Raw genomic sequence first — 16,687 nt, forward strand, 5'->3', positions numbered from 1 at the left:
GTTACTGTTCCCATTGACCAACATAAACTCATCCAGACAAAGTCAACTTGAGGAAAAGAGGCGGAAAAAATGTTGTGGTGAGGTGGAGGTCAGCCCCTTCTTTCAGGTTAACAGCAATAGGATGACAGAGAATAGCTTTAAGTTGCGCCAGGGGAGGCTGAGGTTGGATATTAGGAAACATTTTTTCTCAGAATGAGTGGTAATTCATTGGAACAGCTGCCCTGGGAAATGGTGGAGTCACCATCCCTGGAATCTTTCAAGAAAAAGGCAGACATGGCACTGAAAGACATGGGTTAGTGGGCATGGTGGGGATGTATTGATGGTTGGACTTGATGACTTAGCGGTCTTCTGCAAACTATGTATTCTATGGTTCTATGTATTTTTTCATCTCAGTTGGAATAGCTGTGCTTTACAACACCAGCTCCAAGTCCAGAGGATGTGGTTAGGAGCACTGAACCCTTCTGTTATCTGGGCATTGCTAAGCAAGAACACCACAGGTAATGCCACCTGATTCTATTGTTGTGATGGGTCCCAGTCGCTTTGCTTGGTCTTACGGAGCATCAATGCTGCTTTGCTTGCAGTGACAACCTAAGCACTGCACCCCCCCAGTACCATCCAGAGCTCTGCTCCTCCAAGAGCAGCTTTTCCTTGATCTTACCATATCTCAGCCTAAGAAAAAAGGAAATTGCAGGCTCTTGCTGCTTCTTAATCCCAAGTGCAAACCCATGAAAGAAATAAAATGCACAAGTATAGCCATCCAAAGTAACTGGGCTAGGTCTCTACGTATGTACTTTAAAGAAAATGAGCTGCAGTCGTTCTTTAAAAGAACCATCTGAATATGAAACAACCAAGCCAGCAAGAAAAGTTAGATTTAGTGTTTATCTAACTAACATAAATCTTATAAATTTTAATAGTGAGGCTGTAACACACTTGAGGCCCACATGGGAGATGAAAGTAGGGAAAAGGTTTCATGGAAAGGCAGCAGGGAGAAATCTGTTTTTTTAATTATGAAACCAGAAGAGATGCGAGGAGGGCTGTAACGTTAACATCTGCCACAACCCGTACCGCCAGCATCGCGCCTGTCCCAGCAACGAACGCCAGCAGCATCCAAGCTGTGGGACAGCTTCCTGGCTCCAGCATCCCTGAGCAACAGGGGAACATCTCTGTGTCGAGAAAGGGCTGTGAGGGGTGTGGGATTACCCTGAATACATGGCTTTGTGGGGGAAGTCTGAGTCTGGAGATTGTGGGTATGGATCCTAGCAGCAGGAGGGAAAACAATGGGTAAACTTGGTAGCAGCAAGGTGTGTCCACGTCCCCTGAGTGAAAAAAGAGAGCATCTGCCCTGTTCTGCTTCTGGAGAAAGAAGGCAAGCAAGCTTTTAGCCATGATCCTGGAAATCTGCAAGAGAAGCAGTGGATTGAGTCTAGATGTCAATGAACCAAAGCCTGTAGCTCAGCTGCGCTTTTCTAGATCACATCTCCACCATCTGCAAAAAACTCTGAATGTCTCACTTTCAACAAAGACTACGATTTCTAGAATTACTGTTAATTGCAGGAAACAGCTACCACTGTAACATGATTGTGAAACTTAGCAAGGTTGGTTTTCTTTGTGTTTTTGGGTTTTTTTTTCCTCTCATTCCTGTTAAGCCAAAAGAGGACTGCAGCCATTTTTAGGTTCCTAAAGCAGAGAGGACACAGGAGCCATCGTTCCTCTGCCAGTGGGAGTCTTGTCTTTAGTACTAAAGCAGGCACACTGCTGCCCTTTTATCTGAAAAACACATGAGCAGCAATTCAGTTACACTGGCCATAGGGTTTCAGAATGAACACCTCTGTTTTTTTGGATGGCTTACTAAAATGAGACTGTTTCAGGCACTCTGCAGACTCTGGAAGACATTGACCTTTCTTTCCTTGGACTCACTTCACATTTTTCATTTCATGGTCATGTGGGATTATTATCTGTAATTGAAAGTAAAAGTGTAGATTAAGGAAAAAATCTGCAGAAGAACTCAATTATACAGCAAATTCTGTGGCCGAGGAACTAGAGAATCATTCGATCCTTATTAAATGGTATTTGCAAAGTGAATGTTAATTAAAGAAGTCTGAAGATGCAGGCTGGATGGATGAAGACAAATCTCAGCCCGCTGCAAAGACAATGCTTCCCCCAGCAGGGACGGAGCGGATGGCTAGTCTTACTCAGATTGCATCTCTTGAGAAGACGATTTATAACGTACAAGACAGGAGAAATTTATTTGCTAACATATGGAAAACATTTATGGGCTCTACTGAGGATCTGGAATTAAAGAAACACAACTACATATTGTTAAACTTCTAAATGGAGATTTCAGTTCAGAAATTAGCGTTTTCCCCCCAAAGTCAGTGACATTTATTCCACAGACCTCAGCTTTCTGCTCCCTTAGGTAGGGCTCTCAGAACAGAGGGCTGTATTTATTTCTCTCATCACTACGGGTCTAAAGCACGGCAGAGTTATCAGATGGCAGAGCCCTGTTTGTAAAGACGCAATCCACGCTTCAGAACGATGGCTGGGCTGCCATAAGAAAGGGGCAGATGGGCACTGCTGCCTGAGCTGCAGCACTGATCCGCAAAGCTCCATTTCCAATTCTGGACCGCAGCGGTCGAACAGATTGCAACATCTTCAAGGAGAGGCAGGACCTTGCAGCAAGGACTGGAGGCAGCGGCTGGGATTTTCAGAGATGCGTAAATGACTGCTTAAATGACTCAATCATGCAGATGCTTCTGAAAATTCTGCCGCACGCAGTCAAGTTTATTCATCCATGTGTGGGAGAGGGGGAGGACTGCAAAGATTTTAATAACTACCTTAGGAAATAAAAAGAGCAAATGTGCTTTCTCTTTAAAACAGAGTGAAAAACCAAACCCTAACAATCTATTGCTGTGGTTGGGGAAAAGCGTTTACAGGAGAGTTGTAATAAATGCTTTCTGGGCAAGGAGGACCAAATGGACTATCACATATAAGCTTAAAAGGGGTGTAAAGAAAGAATGAAACACAAGGGTAAAAATACCAGAACACAAACCAGCCTCCAAAAAACACTGCACATTAATTTCTTCCAGTCTAAAAGCTCTATACACTTCAGTGTGTTATTTCTGGCTTATGCAGATCTCAGGCTCCACCATCACCTACCAGGATTCCCAGATAAATGGCAAGCCAAGAACTTCAAAGAACTTTACTGCAGTGAAAGGAGAGATTGAGCCCAAGAAACCCAAGATGCTGGGTGAGGAGCACCCAGGTGAGGCTGAGGGAAGAGCCTCAGCATTTTTTGGGGAATCGCTCAGATTCCCTGAAAGAATGCAACACATCCCAAATGGCATCAATTTCCTCCTCCTGTAACAAGTACTGCCAGTTTAAAAATCAACATAATGTTGGGTCTGTGGACGAATACAGGAGCATCCCCAAATGTCAACTGGCAGGATTGTAGTTTAAAAAAAATAACAAGTCTCCTTTGCTCTTTCTGCAGGCTGCTTTTCACTGCTTTAACACGGAGCATTTCCATGCTTCACCCAGTGAGAGCTGGTTGGTGGATGCCCACGCATGCAGGGACCATCCTCACTCCATCCTCACTCTGATAACAACAGAAGAGCCCTGCTTTGGGGACAAAACAGCACAAATTGGTAAGCTGGCCTGGCTCCAGCAGGGCCTCCCCCAGCTCTGCGCCTATAAATCACCCCTGGCAGGTAGCTGGGAAGCAGCTGCTAATGATGGGTTTTCTGCAGAGCACAGGAAGTCACCTTTTAACCCTGCCTGCTGTTGTTTGCCTCTGGAGCCTCTGGAGCCATGACAAAAGGACAGGCCAGATGATGTGCCAGCAGCTGGGTGGGAGCACAGCACAAAACCCTGTCCTGTGCCATCTCACTCGGCCTTCAAAGCCACCTTTTGGCTGGATGGATAGCACTCCTCCCCATCCTCAGCCCTGCCCTGCTCCCTGTAGGTGCAAAGGGGTGTCCCAAAGAAGGATCTGAACAAGGACATCCCACCTGGCAGCCCACCCCCACCTGCACCATGCAACGAGGGCATTTATTGTGTAAGGAAGGGGGTTGTGAGTGGAGCCAGGTAAATAAGTGTAGTAAAACAAAGTACTCATTGTGAGCGCTGTTTTCAGTCCATGGAATATCAGTGATCAGATTACAATTTCATCTGACATATTCACTGTTTTTGTTGTGTTTTTTTTTTTTCCTCCTCCTTTTCAAAGTGTTCAAGTGCAGCAGGAACAGGAGGTGCTCCTGTTTCAAAAAAGCTCCAAAACACATTTCAGACATTACCACAAATTCACTATGAGCAACTCACTCCTCCTTCAGCCACCACTGGTTGGGTAGCTCATGTACCAGTGTGCCTTCCTCCTGCTGTCTGAACTTTCTACCTTCACGTACACACCGAAAGCCTTCAAGGTTGACTTTTGTTCCCAATAACAAAGGCAATTTTTCAGAACTTCATTTCCTTGACTGCACACCTGAGAAGCAGCTACCTACTGTACTTACATATGGAGAAGAAAGACTCAGACCAAGGCATATTAAACTGGAGGGACATTACTTGCTCACTTCCAGCCCTGACAACATCTGCTCTGCTTTGTCATGCATTTCACGTGGCAATGGGAGATCAAGAGAAACCCAACTGCTCCTGCAGAGGTTTACCTTCTGCAGGGTTTATGCTTCCATCAAATAAAACACACCCACTGTACAAACGTAATTAAAGCCGGAAGCCAAACCCAGGTAATAAAACAACAACAAAAAAAAACCCTTAAGCCTTTCAAACCTGACAGTGTAAAACCAGAGCACAAAGGAGAATGACCTGAAGGGAGATGCACTTACTGTGAAGACATCATCGTCGCCAACCTCAGCCTCGTTGTGAAGCGTTGAAGAGGAAGTAGTAGACCCTAGAAATAAACAGTTTTTTTTTTAAATACAACACTTCCACGCCACTTTTCCAATTGTTATTATTACCAGGCTGGTGAATGCTTGCAGGCTAACAACTTTGTTTGCTGGATAGATGTAAAAAGCGGCTTTTTTTGGAAGAAAAACCACCTGCTGTTAGCTGGGTTGGAAAGGTAACATCTGAGAGTGTTTCTTGACATGTAACTACACCGCTGCCAATGCTAATTAACTCTGCTAAAAATAGCAGTCAGCATTTCCAGTTGCAGAAGGCTTTCATTTCTGAAGAACGGTAAAGCTACGCGCTGATCGGTGCTTAGGGCCACTCATGAGTTACTCCTCAAGAATGCTCTGAAATTGGGGCAGAAAAATTACTTCGTATTGAAAAACAAACCTTACTTTGAAAAGGAAGTTTTTGATGTTTTTTTTTCTTCTTGTAAATTAGCAAGTTATTAAATACAATTAAGCATCTCTGCTATCAGCTATTCGTCAGACAATCATCTTTCCCCATGTAAGCAATGTATCTGAAAGGAACTGAAATTCACAAAACCATAAAAAAAGACAGAAAATACTCACAAGTGCCTCAAAAAGTGGGAAATCGTATCCTACATCTCTGATCTCTCCTCTCACCCCATGGGTGTCCCCTCATTGAGGTGCTTCATTATACTGGGTTGCAGCCACATTCATCTCTAACTAGAATAGCTAAATGCTTTGTAGCACCTTCACTCTGGAAATTTTTCCTAAATAATGTTCCTTATATAATGCTAAACTCTACCAGCCTTGGCTGCATTCAGTTGCGTAAGCAGGAAGATGTGCAGAGCCAAGTGTGAAAGCCCACTTAAAACACTAAGTTAATGTGAAAACGTTCAAGCAGGTTGCTACAATAGCTTTAAAATAAAAAATAAAAAATAAAAAAAAATCTAGATTTTCTCTACAAAGCTGCCCAGGATTACTGTACTTGTGCACAAAACTTACAGATTTTCAAAGCAACACGAAATAACCCACTGGATAGAGCAGTGATTTCATGAAGCTTCAGATGCACAGTTTGCCCTGCTTAATATTACCTGCTGAATTTGATGAAGCAAACAAAAAACGAGCAGCAAATGAAAGCCAAGGCCTGACACTGTGTGTGCACGTGCCAGTGATTGTTTTCCATTCAGAAAGCCTTATTTGGAAGTTAAGCAGGAGCACATTCATGAGGATCAGTCTGTGCTGTTAATGCGATAAATATAGAGTTGCTGATTTTGAAGTATCTGAGATGCAGAGGAACTCGGTTTTAAATACTTCCACTGCAAAATGGATCAAAAAGAGAAGAATAGGAGTTGCCATGTACTGGGTGCATCTCCAAAATACTCGATACAACTGAGCTAAAATCTTTAAATGTTGCTTGGCCATGTGTCATTTCTATAAAATGTTACTTTTGTGAATCAAAATGCTTCCTGTGTTAGCAAGCAGGAAGAAAGCAGAGGGTCAGCCATGATTTGTTCAGGTCAACAAACAAACAGGAAAAAGCGAATGGCCAGTAGTTGAAAAGATCCTTCCTCAAAGCAGGAAAGGGCCATGGAGGATTAATTCCCACTCTGTACCTATCCCTTACATGGTAAAGCAAGGACAGGGCACTGAGCCCCTGCCTGAAGTGGGATGGCTAAAAATCAGAGAATCAATTTTCATGTAAATAAAATCAAGTAGTACTGGATTATAGTTGTATTATGACTGATTGCAGTGAGATGTGAAGAGGAAGAATTTATGACCTCTTCAAAGCATGGGCAATTCAAATGCATTTTTAAAGAATTACCAAAAAAAACCCAACAAACAACAAAGTCTTCAAGCACAGCCATTCAGCCAAGCGGACACAGACAAAAGTAATTACTGCAAAAACAAAACAAAGTTTTAATTCAGCTTCGTGCAGGAATTCATCCTCGGCTGATTTAACAAAGACTCAGTGTAAGTAGATTCGGCTACACATAAAGGCGAGCCTGGGCTGTTGTTGTCCCTAACACGAAAGCACAGCCTATCAAAAAAGCAGTCATACCCACACAACAACTAACGGGTGAGATCCCGGCAGACCAGCTCAGACGGGATGAAAGAGTTCTTAGGCTTAAACCCCTTCTCTCCTGAAGGAATGGAGAGACACAGCTCTCTGAAGTGAGCTTCCCTGGCATGCTTGGAAGAACCAAAGAGACTTCCAAGCCCAAGGGCTGATATTCAACCCTGACATCTCCCCATCTCCTTGCTTTGAACACACTTCAAGTTTCCACACGCCCTGGTACCTTCAATGAGGTCCTCAATGGCTTTCCTCACGCCTCTGTCAAAGGCTCGAGCGTCGGCGGGGCTTTGAAAAGTGAGCCCAAACTTCCTGTTGTCCACTTTCCAGTGGTGGAAGGTCGGGTTCGCCTTGGTGTACACCAGGTCCTTCTTCACGAAGCACTCCAGCACCACCTGGGAAAAGGAGAGGAGCAAAGTCACTTTTCCCATACCAAAGACACAGATGTCACCACTTCAGCCTCAACCAGTGCCTTCCTCTCCCCAAAAGCAAGCCAAGTCATGATTTGTGCTATGCTGGTAGAGAGCACATCCTTCCCTACTAAATTATGACTAATAAACACCAGATCCTTTAATTGTTCTCATAAGCATCACATTCATCTTTTCATTAGGCTTTGAGTAGGTACTTTTCGCTGGGGCAGATTTAGGAGGTGCCATTACACTCCCCCACTTCTCTTTCCTCCCTCATGCCCAGCCACGCTGCTGTGCCAAAAATCATTTCTAGGGTGATGCTCAAGGAGAACAGAAACAGCTTTTAAGTCTTACCCTGTTTCCCCCAAACCTAAGTACTGCTTGAAAATAATGTAAAAAAAAAAGCATCCTAAGCAAAACACTAACGCAAAAGATGAGCTGCACTAGAAACAGCTTTAAAGCACCAGAACTTTTGAAAGCAGGACCATTTCCATCTCCAGTGATATATATACACTTTTTCCCAAGCACTCAGCTTCCTGAGCCTGTGTGGGGAGCCTATTTTTAAGCCAGCCCATCTCTTCATAAGAGTGGATTTCAGAAGAATCGAATATATAAAAATGCGGTAACAAAATACAACAGTTAAACCAGACTCTGCAAAAAAGGAAGAGGCTTTATTAATTTGCTTTGTACGGGAAAGGAAAGCATCTTTTTTTTTTTCCTCCATCTAAACAGCTACCAGAAGAAACCGAGTGCGTCAATTCATAAGAGACAACTTGTCTTCATATTCTCACCCTGCTTGTTCGAACCTTGAGCAGCACGCAGCATAAATAATTCATTGCCATTTTTAAAGTCTTGCGCTGCATTACTCAGTGCAATGTGACTGGCTTCATGGATTCTTTACACTTCAATTCACTTCTCACATAGCCCTGCTAGATGTGAGAAAAACGCAGGCTCTTTCTCAAGGAATCAGAGGGGGGTTCTTTCTTTGCACACGGATGTTGAAAATTTACCTGCTCGTGCAGCATGACGGCCGGACAGTGAGAGATGGCAACAGTCTTCTAGATGAGGATGGGATTGCTTTGTACAATCTGGCTCTATCTGTACATGCCTTTTTTATTTTTATTTTTCAAATCTTGCACAAGAACACAATAGCATCAGATACGGGATAATTCTCATTATAAGAACAGACAAAAGTTGAATTAGGTTCTATTACCAGTTTGTCTTTCTGCCTTTCACCATGGATTAGAAATCCACTTCTTCCATTGCCCTCTGGGTACGTGACCTTGCAGACGCCAACTCTACTGAGGCCGCCTCCTTCTTGCGGCAGCCATCCCCCACTGGAGTCATCTCGGGTCATAACCACAGCTTTGACTCGCACAATATAGCTGTCACTGCAATGGCAACAAAACAAAACAGAACCTTTTGTGAGCATCACACATTCTCATCAGGGTGTTTTTCTTGAGGGCGGTATTTCGGCAGCACCGATCCGATCGCAGTGCATTTGCAGAGTTTGTGGCCAAGATGGAAATCCGCCTCCGCAATGCGTGGTCTTGAGTGCTCAAGACCCCCATAGTGAAGAGACCCACCGAACGACAAGGAACGGCTCCACTGAGTTTCCCAATGTCAACACAGACATCAAACAAGCTGTGCTATGCCATTGGAGATGGGGACGAGGAGAGCAGGACGAGCCAAGTGGAGCCCCAAGGCTAACAGCCACATGGTATGTGTAAGGGAACTGGTCTCCACAGCGGTGGAAAAAACATGGAGCTCATATAACCCAGGAACTCAAGGGAGCTAAATGGAGCCTGGAAGATGGCCCTCAGAAATTGCCCCGTAACCACGACAGCATTGCAGTAAAAACACAACTGTGACTCCAGCTGGTACCTCAGATGGAAGGAAACAGGAATCACCTCAGCTCAGATCACCAGGCCTATGCGAACCATGCCACACTCTTAAAAGAAGCTCCGCCAGCTCTTTGAAGGGCTTTCAAAGGCAGTACATCATAAGCTCACAACAATAAATTTCTGGAAGAAACTGCTCATCATGAAAGGTCACAGTCTCTACCATGGGGGCATCTACGTCCACCTCCAGGCCCCCAGGGGAGCTCATCGGGAGGGAAAAGCTCAACCTGCACCCATTTGGAGAACAGACCAAGAGGCACAAGGGGACTTGCCCAGGGCCAACCTCCTGCAGCAGGGCCAATCTGGCAAAAAACACCCTGAAGTTCTCCCTTTGCCCATTTCATTTTATAGATGTTCCTTCCTTCTTGCTACACAATGAAAGCTACTAACCTCTCAGCACAGCACACACACGGTTAGATTTTATCTCTATTGCTCTGAGGACTTTGAGCAGTCTGATAGAAAGCTTTCAGAACATTCAGTTATACTACCTGCACTGCACTTGGCACGTGCCATGCACTCCCAGAACCAAGAAACTAAGTTTTTAACAATATTTTTGATCTGAGTCCTCAACACAGTGTTCTGGTACAGGAAATGAGGCAAGCATGCCTACAGAGGTATCCAGTTACCTTTGTATTTCCTAGACTTCATCCATGGCAACTTTAATGCCTTCGCTTCCCGATGCTCAGAATTGAGTAAAACACTCCAGCTGATTTCCTAGAGTGTAAAAACTGAGCTGCTTCCATCCAGGATAACTTGTGTTCTCTTCTTCTATGGTCTATATAGATAAAGAACAAATAAACCCAACCATGCCTTTCTGCCTCAACCATCTCCTGTCTTCCAAGGCTCAGTTTTGGTCTTGTTTTTACATTGATTCCTCGGACTTCTAGAGAAGTCCCATTAAATTTCAAGCTTTCTTCTGAGGTAAAAGGCTTTAGATACCACCCTCTCTCCCATCCATCTGCAAAAGCCATCCAGAGAAACTGCTGCTCCTCCAACCAGGCTTGAAAACTGCCACCTGCAATGCAGCTTTCTCTGTCATTTACTACCCCAATGGGAGCCTCTGGCTGTCCCAGAAGTAATGCTGTCTTCAGTTACTTTGCTGCAGAAATCATCCACTTAAAGGGGAAAGAAAAAAAAAAAATCAAGAAATCAGGAGTTACTTAGTACTTTGTAATTTCCATCAATAATTTGCACTTCTCAGTGATTTCTCTATGCTCAGTGATTTTTGCGTACTGGTGGATACCTATGTGTATAACTTAGTTGCTCTGATCTAAACGCTGCCCATTATAACCACATTGTGGTGGGGCACTAAGCCATCAGCTTTTCATTTTCCCATCCAGGCTGATACCACAACCTACAGCTCTTTTACAGTCTTTGCCATCAGGACCACCAATTTTATCCATGTGCTCAACATCGGCATGTCCAGATATGACACCAATTCTCCCAATTTGAAGAGCCACTTCCTATCAAGCAAGGAAAGCTAGTTTCCATCCCCTATCTCAGCAAGAAGACCTCTGCCCCTTATTAGAAAAGGACCTTGTCCTGCAGAAGGGTTCGCCTTTGGCAAGGTAAGCAGGGTGCAGCTCTGGCTCCATTCATATAATCGCTTGGCACACTTTGCTACGTGATCAAGTTATTGGTGACACTGCACTACCCTGGGAGCTTGGACCCATCTTACTGGGCTCCAGCCACAGACATTTCCCAACATGTGATCGATGCCAAGGGACGTAGAAAAATTTAAGAAAGAAAGGAAAAATGAAGGTTAGGGCATGACAGCGTGGTGCAGTCACTAGATCAGCACTCAGAAAGTGCACACTGAATTTTCAAGACTTCCCTCAATCCAAAATCTTGTCTTCAGTTTCCATCCATAAGCCTTGAATAGGCAATACTCCTTTCCTCACACCAGAGTTGATAAATGCTGGGGAGGTATTAAAATATTTCAGGTCCATATATGGACCTTGCTTCCTGCGCACAGAAGCTGTTTGTTTTCCTTGAGATTTAACTTTATGAGAACACACCAAAGCTCTGACTACTTGCAAGCCATCCACCTCTCCCAAGCTCAGGACCAGCCTGCAGACTCCAGGGCACTTGGCTGGCTTGGAGCACCATGAAGTGAAGCAATCACACTGAAGCCTGCCCCATGCACTTTCTGATGACAGCCTCGCAATTCAGCTATTCCAGAACGTGCAGCAATGAGGTGGGTGAAAATATTTGGCTTTTTTCTGTTTATGAGATACTGTCACTAAGGTTAGATAATGCACATCTTTCACATAGTTAGAAGCAAAGCAGCTGAGAATCCAGCATTAGCCTTAGTTCCCCTCACTTTATTGGCTTGCATGCTACGCCTTTCAGGCAAACTATTCTTAATTATGCTCTTAAATGCAGTCCTTTGCTATCTTAACCCTACAGATTTGTCTTCAGCAGCGTTAAGAGTTGCAGAGGAAAGCGTCTGCAGATCACCCAGCTGCATGGCAGCTGGCCAGCTGCTGCTGGGGCTGTCCCAGGTTGTTAGATGGCCCCACCCAGAACAAAAACCATAATCAACCCAGGGAGGAAAGGTAGCTTTTATTGGAAGGGAAGGGGAACCCTTTAAAAATTATAGCTTGTGGGCGTGCATATGTATGTAGAAAAACATATTTTTTAAAAATGGTGTAATTGCTGTTCTGAAGGATATGGAGAATTCTCCTAACCATGAAGTGTCTCAAAGATTATTTTTGTGAAGCACAGCTGCTTTATCTATAGACCAACTTTCACAAGGCATTCGTGCATCTAAGAGACTGACCACAGTGTCAGGGAAAAGCAGTGCTTTCCTGCAGCATGCCAGAACTGCATGGTGCAATGCAGCCAGCACTGTCTATTGAAGTCTATAGTACTTAAACAACTGCAATGCAGCAGGGCCAAAAGGGAAAAAGCCCTGAGCCCCATTAAACATCTGGCTTTGACTCAGTGGCGAGTAACTCCTTTGTCTGGTGGGTGGGAAACTGCACCTGTCAGGTATGAGGATGGAGGAATAAGATGTCTGGGCTTAGCTTTCTCCTACGAGCACTTCCAAACACCTGCTGTAATTTAATAGCACATTTTTTTAGAAGGTGACAATTCTTCTCTAGCAAGGCTGTTCAAGCAGAGCATCAACTCACTCACTTCCACAGAATTATAAAGGCTGGAGAAGGCCTCCAATATCATCAAGTCCAACCCCAACCCATCACCACTTTGTTCAATAAACTTGAGACATGACTGTCCTACCACTGGGATGGCAGCATGAGTTGGTGCCCTTGGCCACTGCACTTGAACAAAGGAAAAGTCAACCAACTTGAAGGAACATCTACACTGATGAGGAGAAAAACGTAGTTACTCACTGAACCTTATCACCACAAGATTTTCTGAGGCCAACTACAAGGATGTATTTGAGGAATATCATCTCTCAAATTCCCTGCCAATGCCTCCTCAAGTTACCTCAGTACTTTCTCCCCTCTTGACCTTCCAGCTCGCAAAGCCAGGAGATCTTCACTTCTCAGGCAGAATGGTAACCACCACACATCAAAGGTCCAACCTGACACTTACTTTCCTCACTGCCTTCATTCTTAGTTCCCATTCATGTTCCTGCAGCAGACTATGTCCATCATGGTCCCTGTCCTCCTCCATCCTTTCATCACCACCTGCAGACATCCCACTGGAGAGTCAGGTGTGGCTCTACTGCTGGATAGATACCAGCAGGCGGCAAGCAGCCCTCTTCCATCAAACAAGCACTGAAAGGGTTTCAAAATTCAAACTTCTGTCTTTAAGCTTCCACATTCTCACCAATTCTCATGCAAATAGGGCACCACCTATCTAATCACGACAAACTATCATTTCTGGCACCCAGTCTTCTTGATCTAAAGCTTGCTTGGTTCTTGAACGTTCTAGCAAGGATGAAATAGCTGCAGATTACAACTGCTATCTTCCTCTCAGAACCATAAGGCAACTCTTCATCAGAAAAAAAAAAAAAAAAAAAAAAGCATTTTCAGCACACAGAGCTACAGCAAAATAAAGTTTGATATTTCAGTACCATTTACCTGCAGGTCTGACACTTTTTCATTAAAATATCAGCAAGAAAAAATGACATCTGTGCCATTTTGACCAAATCCAATGTTAAAGTGGAATCCGTGTAAAAGCCATGAAAAATCTTCCCAATTCCAATACAAAGTTACCCATCTCAGGACTTGATGATCTTTAAGGTCTTTTCCAACATGAGTGATTCTGTGATTCTACTCTATGACAGGTTTTGACTGTGTGCTCAGGAAGTTGCTCTTGTGCTCCTCACTGCCATCACATCACGACTGATCTCCAGTGTCCTGTCGTTCGAATCCAGTGCTGACAAAATAAAAAGTTGCGCTGAGAAATTTTTGCTTCCATCTTAACATAAGAAGAGGAGGTGAATCAAACTGATCTCAGCACCCCTCTCTCCAGCACTGCTTGCCCAGTCCTGCAGCACATGTGTCCTGCGGCACTTTACCTTACGTTAAGCTCACAGTCTCTCCTTCAGGACATTTCTCTCTCTAAACAGGACAAGAATACTTCACAGGGATTTAATACTGCCATTCAGCTTCCCTCTGAAACCAGAAAGGGCTGTTCTTCTCCAACACCATGCGCTATGACAACTCACACCTACAGCAAAGCTGCTGAACCCAGCTCAGCAGCACACTTGGCTTGTATGCTGATCCACCATCTCAGGAAAAGAAAAAAGGAAAGAAAAAAAGAGGAAAAAGGATCATATTAACTCCAAGCATCTCGCTAGCCACAGCAGTGCCCTGTGCTGCAGGCAGCAAGGCAGGAGGAGGGGGAAAATCCTGCCCTAAAGGAAACAGAATTTGGAAATCACCGCCAGCCAGCTCAGGGAAGTTACATGACACACACAGTGCTATGTGCATGTCCCATTAAGCACTCTTGGTATTACGTGACTTTATTCAGTGCTGAGGGTACCTTTTGATTTGATTTTTTGTTCTTTACTGCTTTTCTGGGTCTCCATAAAGGCAGAACAAAGACTGGCTGCATTTGGGCTGAGGCCCCAGTTTGCTTTCAGCCCTGCAGCGCGGCTCAAAAGCTCATAAAAACCTTCCTAGTAAAGACTAATAGCAGTTTTGTTTGTTTGTCTTCAGAGGGAAAAGGACTTCTGAAAAACCAAGACACCTGCAGCACCCCAGCCACCCACCTCCGTGCTTCCCTCCAGCAACAAGGCAGCAGCCAACAAAGCAGCCCTTTCACTGCGACCCTTGTTCAGCACTGATGTGGGATTTCATTTAGCTTACGAGAAACAGCTCCATCCTGCTTGTGCAGACCAGGACCCCTGCAAACTGAGACCTGGCCCTTGGCTCCGAAGGGCTCCAAAACCTCACATGCGGGCTTTTGTCTTGGTGATGAAACTTTCCAATGAGAGAATAGCACTCCTGAGCTGGGGGAAACCTTCAAATCCCCACAGCTCTCTTTCCCAATGGATTACTGAACAACCCTCAGCTTTGTAGGGCAGCGCGTTTGCCAGCGATTGCAAAATTGCCTTCAAAATCATTCAAAGGATCAGTCAGTCATTACAGCTGCCCATGGCAGAAGCTCTTGGGAAGTTGTAAGTAAGAGAAAGACAAGAAAAATCACTTTGTTAAAGCAAGCTGTTGGAATAATTCACCCTGTGGCACACTGAACAGGCAAGCAGCACATGCAGATCTGCACGCCCAAGTCCTACTACTTTCATGCAAGGGTACAAAATATTAACAGATTCCAAGCAAAGCTAATTAGTATTATCATTTACTGTAATGAGAAAGGAAGTTATTGCATGACAGATGGTATTTGTTTTGTATCACATGCAAGATAAGCAAAAAGCACACAGGAGTCTGGCCAGCCAAACAGGTAGTTGCAGGAGATCTGTATCCTGAAATGATTTTTTTAAAGCCACAATCAATTTTTATCTTGATTTTTTCCTAATATATTACAACTGTCTTACATGAGGTAACAAATGATATTTAGTAAATACAACAAATAAAACTAACAAGTGCAGCAACTGTGTTTCGCCTAAGTTTTATCACACTCTTTATTCTATAAAATGAGACTAGGGTTTTGACACTGCTCCCCTAAAGCCCCAGAGCAGTATCACTGACCAATCTATTAGACTGATGCACAAGAGCTCACCACCTCCACGTGACCCCATTCCCCTGTCACACTGCAGACAGCTGTGACAGCAATGGTGATGCCAAATGTGGCATCCTGCTCCTCCTCGTACCAGCATGTTTCACACATTAAGTGATACCAGCACTGCCACATAACCATGTGAGTGGCACAAAAACCTTGTGTGAGGAGTAAGAAGGATGTGTCTTTTAAATATGAAGCTTTTTTTTTAACCTCTTGCTATGTAAATACATTAACAAAAAGCCATTATTAATCATGGAATCAATCAATCATAGAATCAATCACAGAATGACTTAACTTACAGGGGACCTCAAAACCCACCCAGCCCCAACCCCTGCCATGGGCTGGCTGCCCTCCACCAGCTCGGGCTGCCCAGGGCCCATCCAACCTGGCCTTGGGCAAAGCAGACACGTGGCACCCACTGCTCTGGGTAGCACCGCCAGGGCCTCACCGCTCTCTGAGTAAAGATCTTTTTCCTGACATCTAACATAAATCTATCCTCTTTTAGTTTAATGCTATTCCCCCTTGTCCTGTCACTATCAGACCACGTAAGAAGTCAGTCCCATTCCTGCTTGTAAGCTTCCTGCTATAAGCTTGACTACAAGCATGCACACCCTGCTTGCCTTGCACCTCTTTTTAGTCCATCCTACCCCCGATAAACATCCATGGCGAGAGGCAGCAAGCAAGGGAAGTGGCTTCCCTAACAGTATCCATTTCCTTCTCAATTACTGATGTGCATTAACCATTAGCCCTGCCAAAACGATACAGATCCATAGGAGAAAGCCTGCACTCCATAGAAACTGTACATATCCACTGACAAACCACATGCTGATCCAGAAATGATTCAGGAGGCAGATGGGTGGAGGAGGAGGAGGAGGAGAAAGAAGAAAAAAGATTCGAAAAAGCAACAAGGTGCCACAAGGGAACACACAGACCTGCCGGGGGATGCCATTTCCTCTACATCTTGCCCCCGGGTCGCTGCATTTCACCATTGCTGCAGAGCCCAGCTGGAGGCTGTCGGGTGGCTTCCTCTGCATGATTCAGCCTCCTCGCTCTCTGCCTCCTGGACAGATGTGCAGGGCCGTGCCGGCTGATTCATCCCCCAGCCATCCTTCGCCCTACGCTCCTGCTGCACCATTACTCACTGGCAACATCCTTCTGCTCGCAGCGTGCTGAACGGCCAAAGATCCCCGCTTCCCCACCCTGATGATAGGCTATAAGATATAATAATAATAAAAAGTGAATAAATCAAACAATGGCGATATGGCTGTCATAAAGCAG

General features: G+C 44.6%; 1 protein-coding gene across 2 annotated transcripts in view; it reads right to left on the reverse strand.

The window, feature by feature from the left end:
• SPRED2 (sprouty related EVH1 domain containing 2) overlaps positions 1-16,687 on the reverse strand; it is a 50,956-nt gene that overhangs the window by 14,355 nt on the left and 19,914 nt on the right. Inside the window, exons 1-4 of one of the 2 annotated variants that reach the window (XM_042815596.1) lie at positions 16,342-16,445; positions 8,566-8,743; positions 7,169-7,337; positions 4,839-4,903 (exon numbers count right to left, since the gene is read on the reverse strand). In XM_042815596.1, coding sequence (XP_042671530.1) covers positions 4,839-4,903; positions 7,169-7,337; positions 8,566-8,743; positions 16,342-16,358 — 429 coding nt within the window. In that variant the 5' untranslated portion in view covers positions 16,359-16,445. Of the gene's footprint in view, positions 1-4,838; positions 4,904-7,168; positions 7,338-8,565; positions 8,744-16,341; positions 16,446-16,687 lie in introns of those variants that run through there. The other variant, XM_042815587.1, reaches the window with a different exon arrangement.

The sequence above is a fragment of the Centrocercus urophasianus genome, unplaced genomic scaffold (assembly GCF_019232065.1).
Source record: "Centrocercus urophasianus isolate 14NV4802_14NV808 unplaced genomic scaffold, USGS_Curo_1.0 seq_10, whole genome shotgun sequence".
NCBI classification, from domain to species: domain Eukaryota; kingdom Metazoa; phylum Chordata; class Aves; order Galliformes; family Phasianidae; genus Centrocercus; species Centrocercus urophasianus.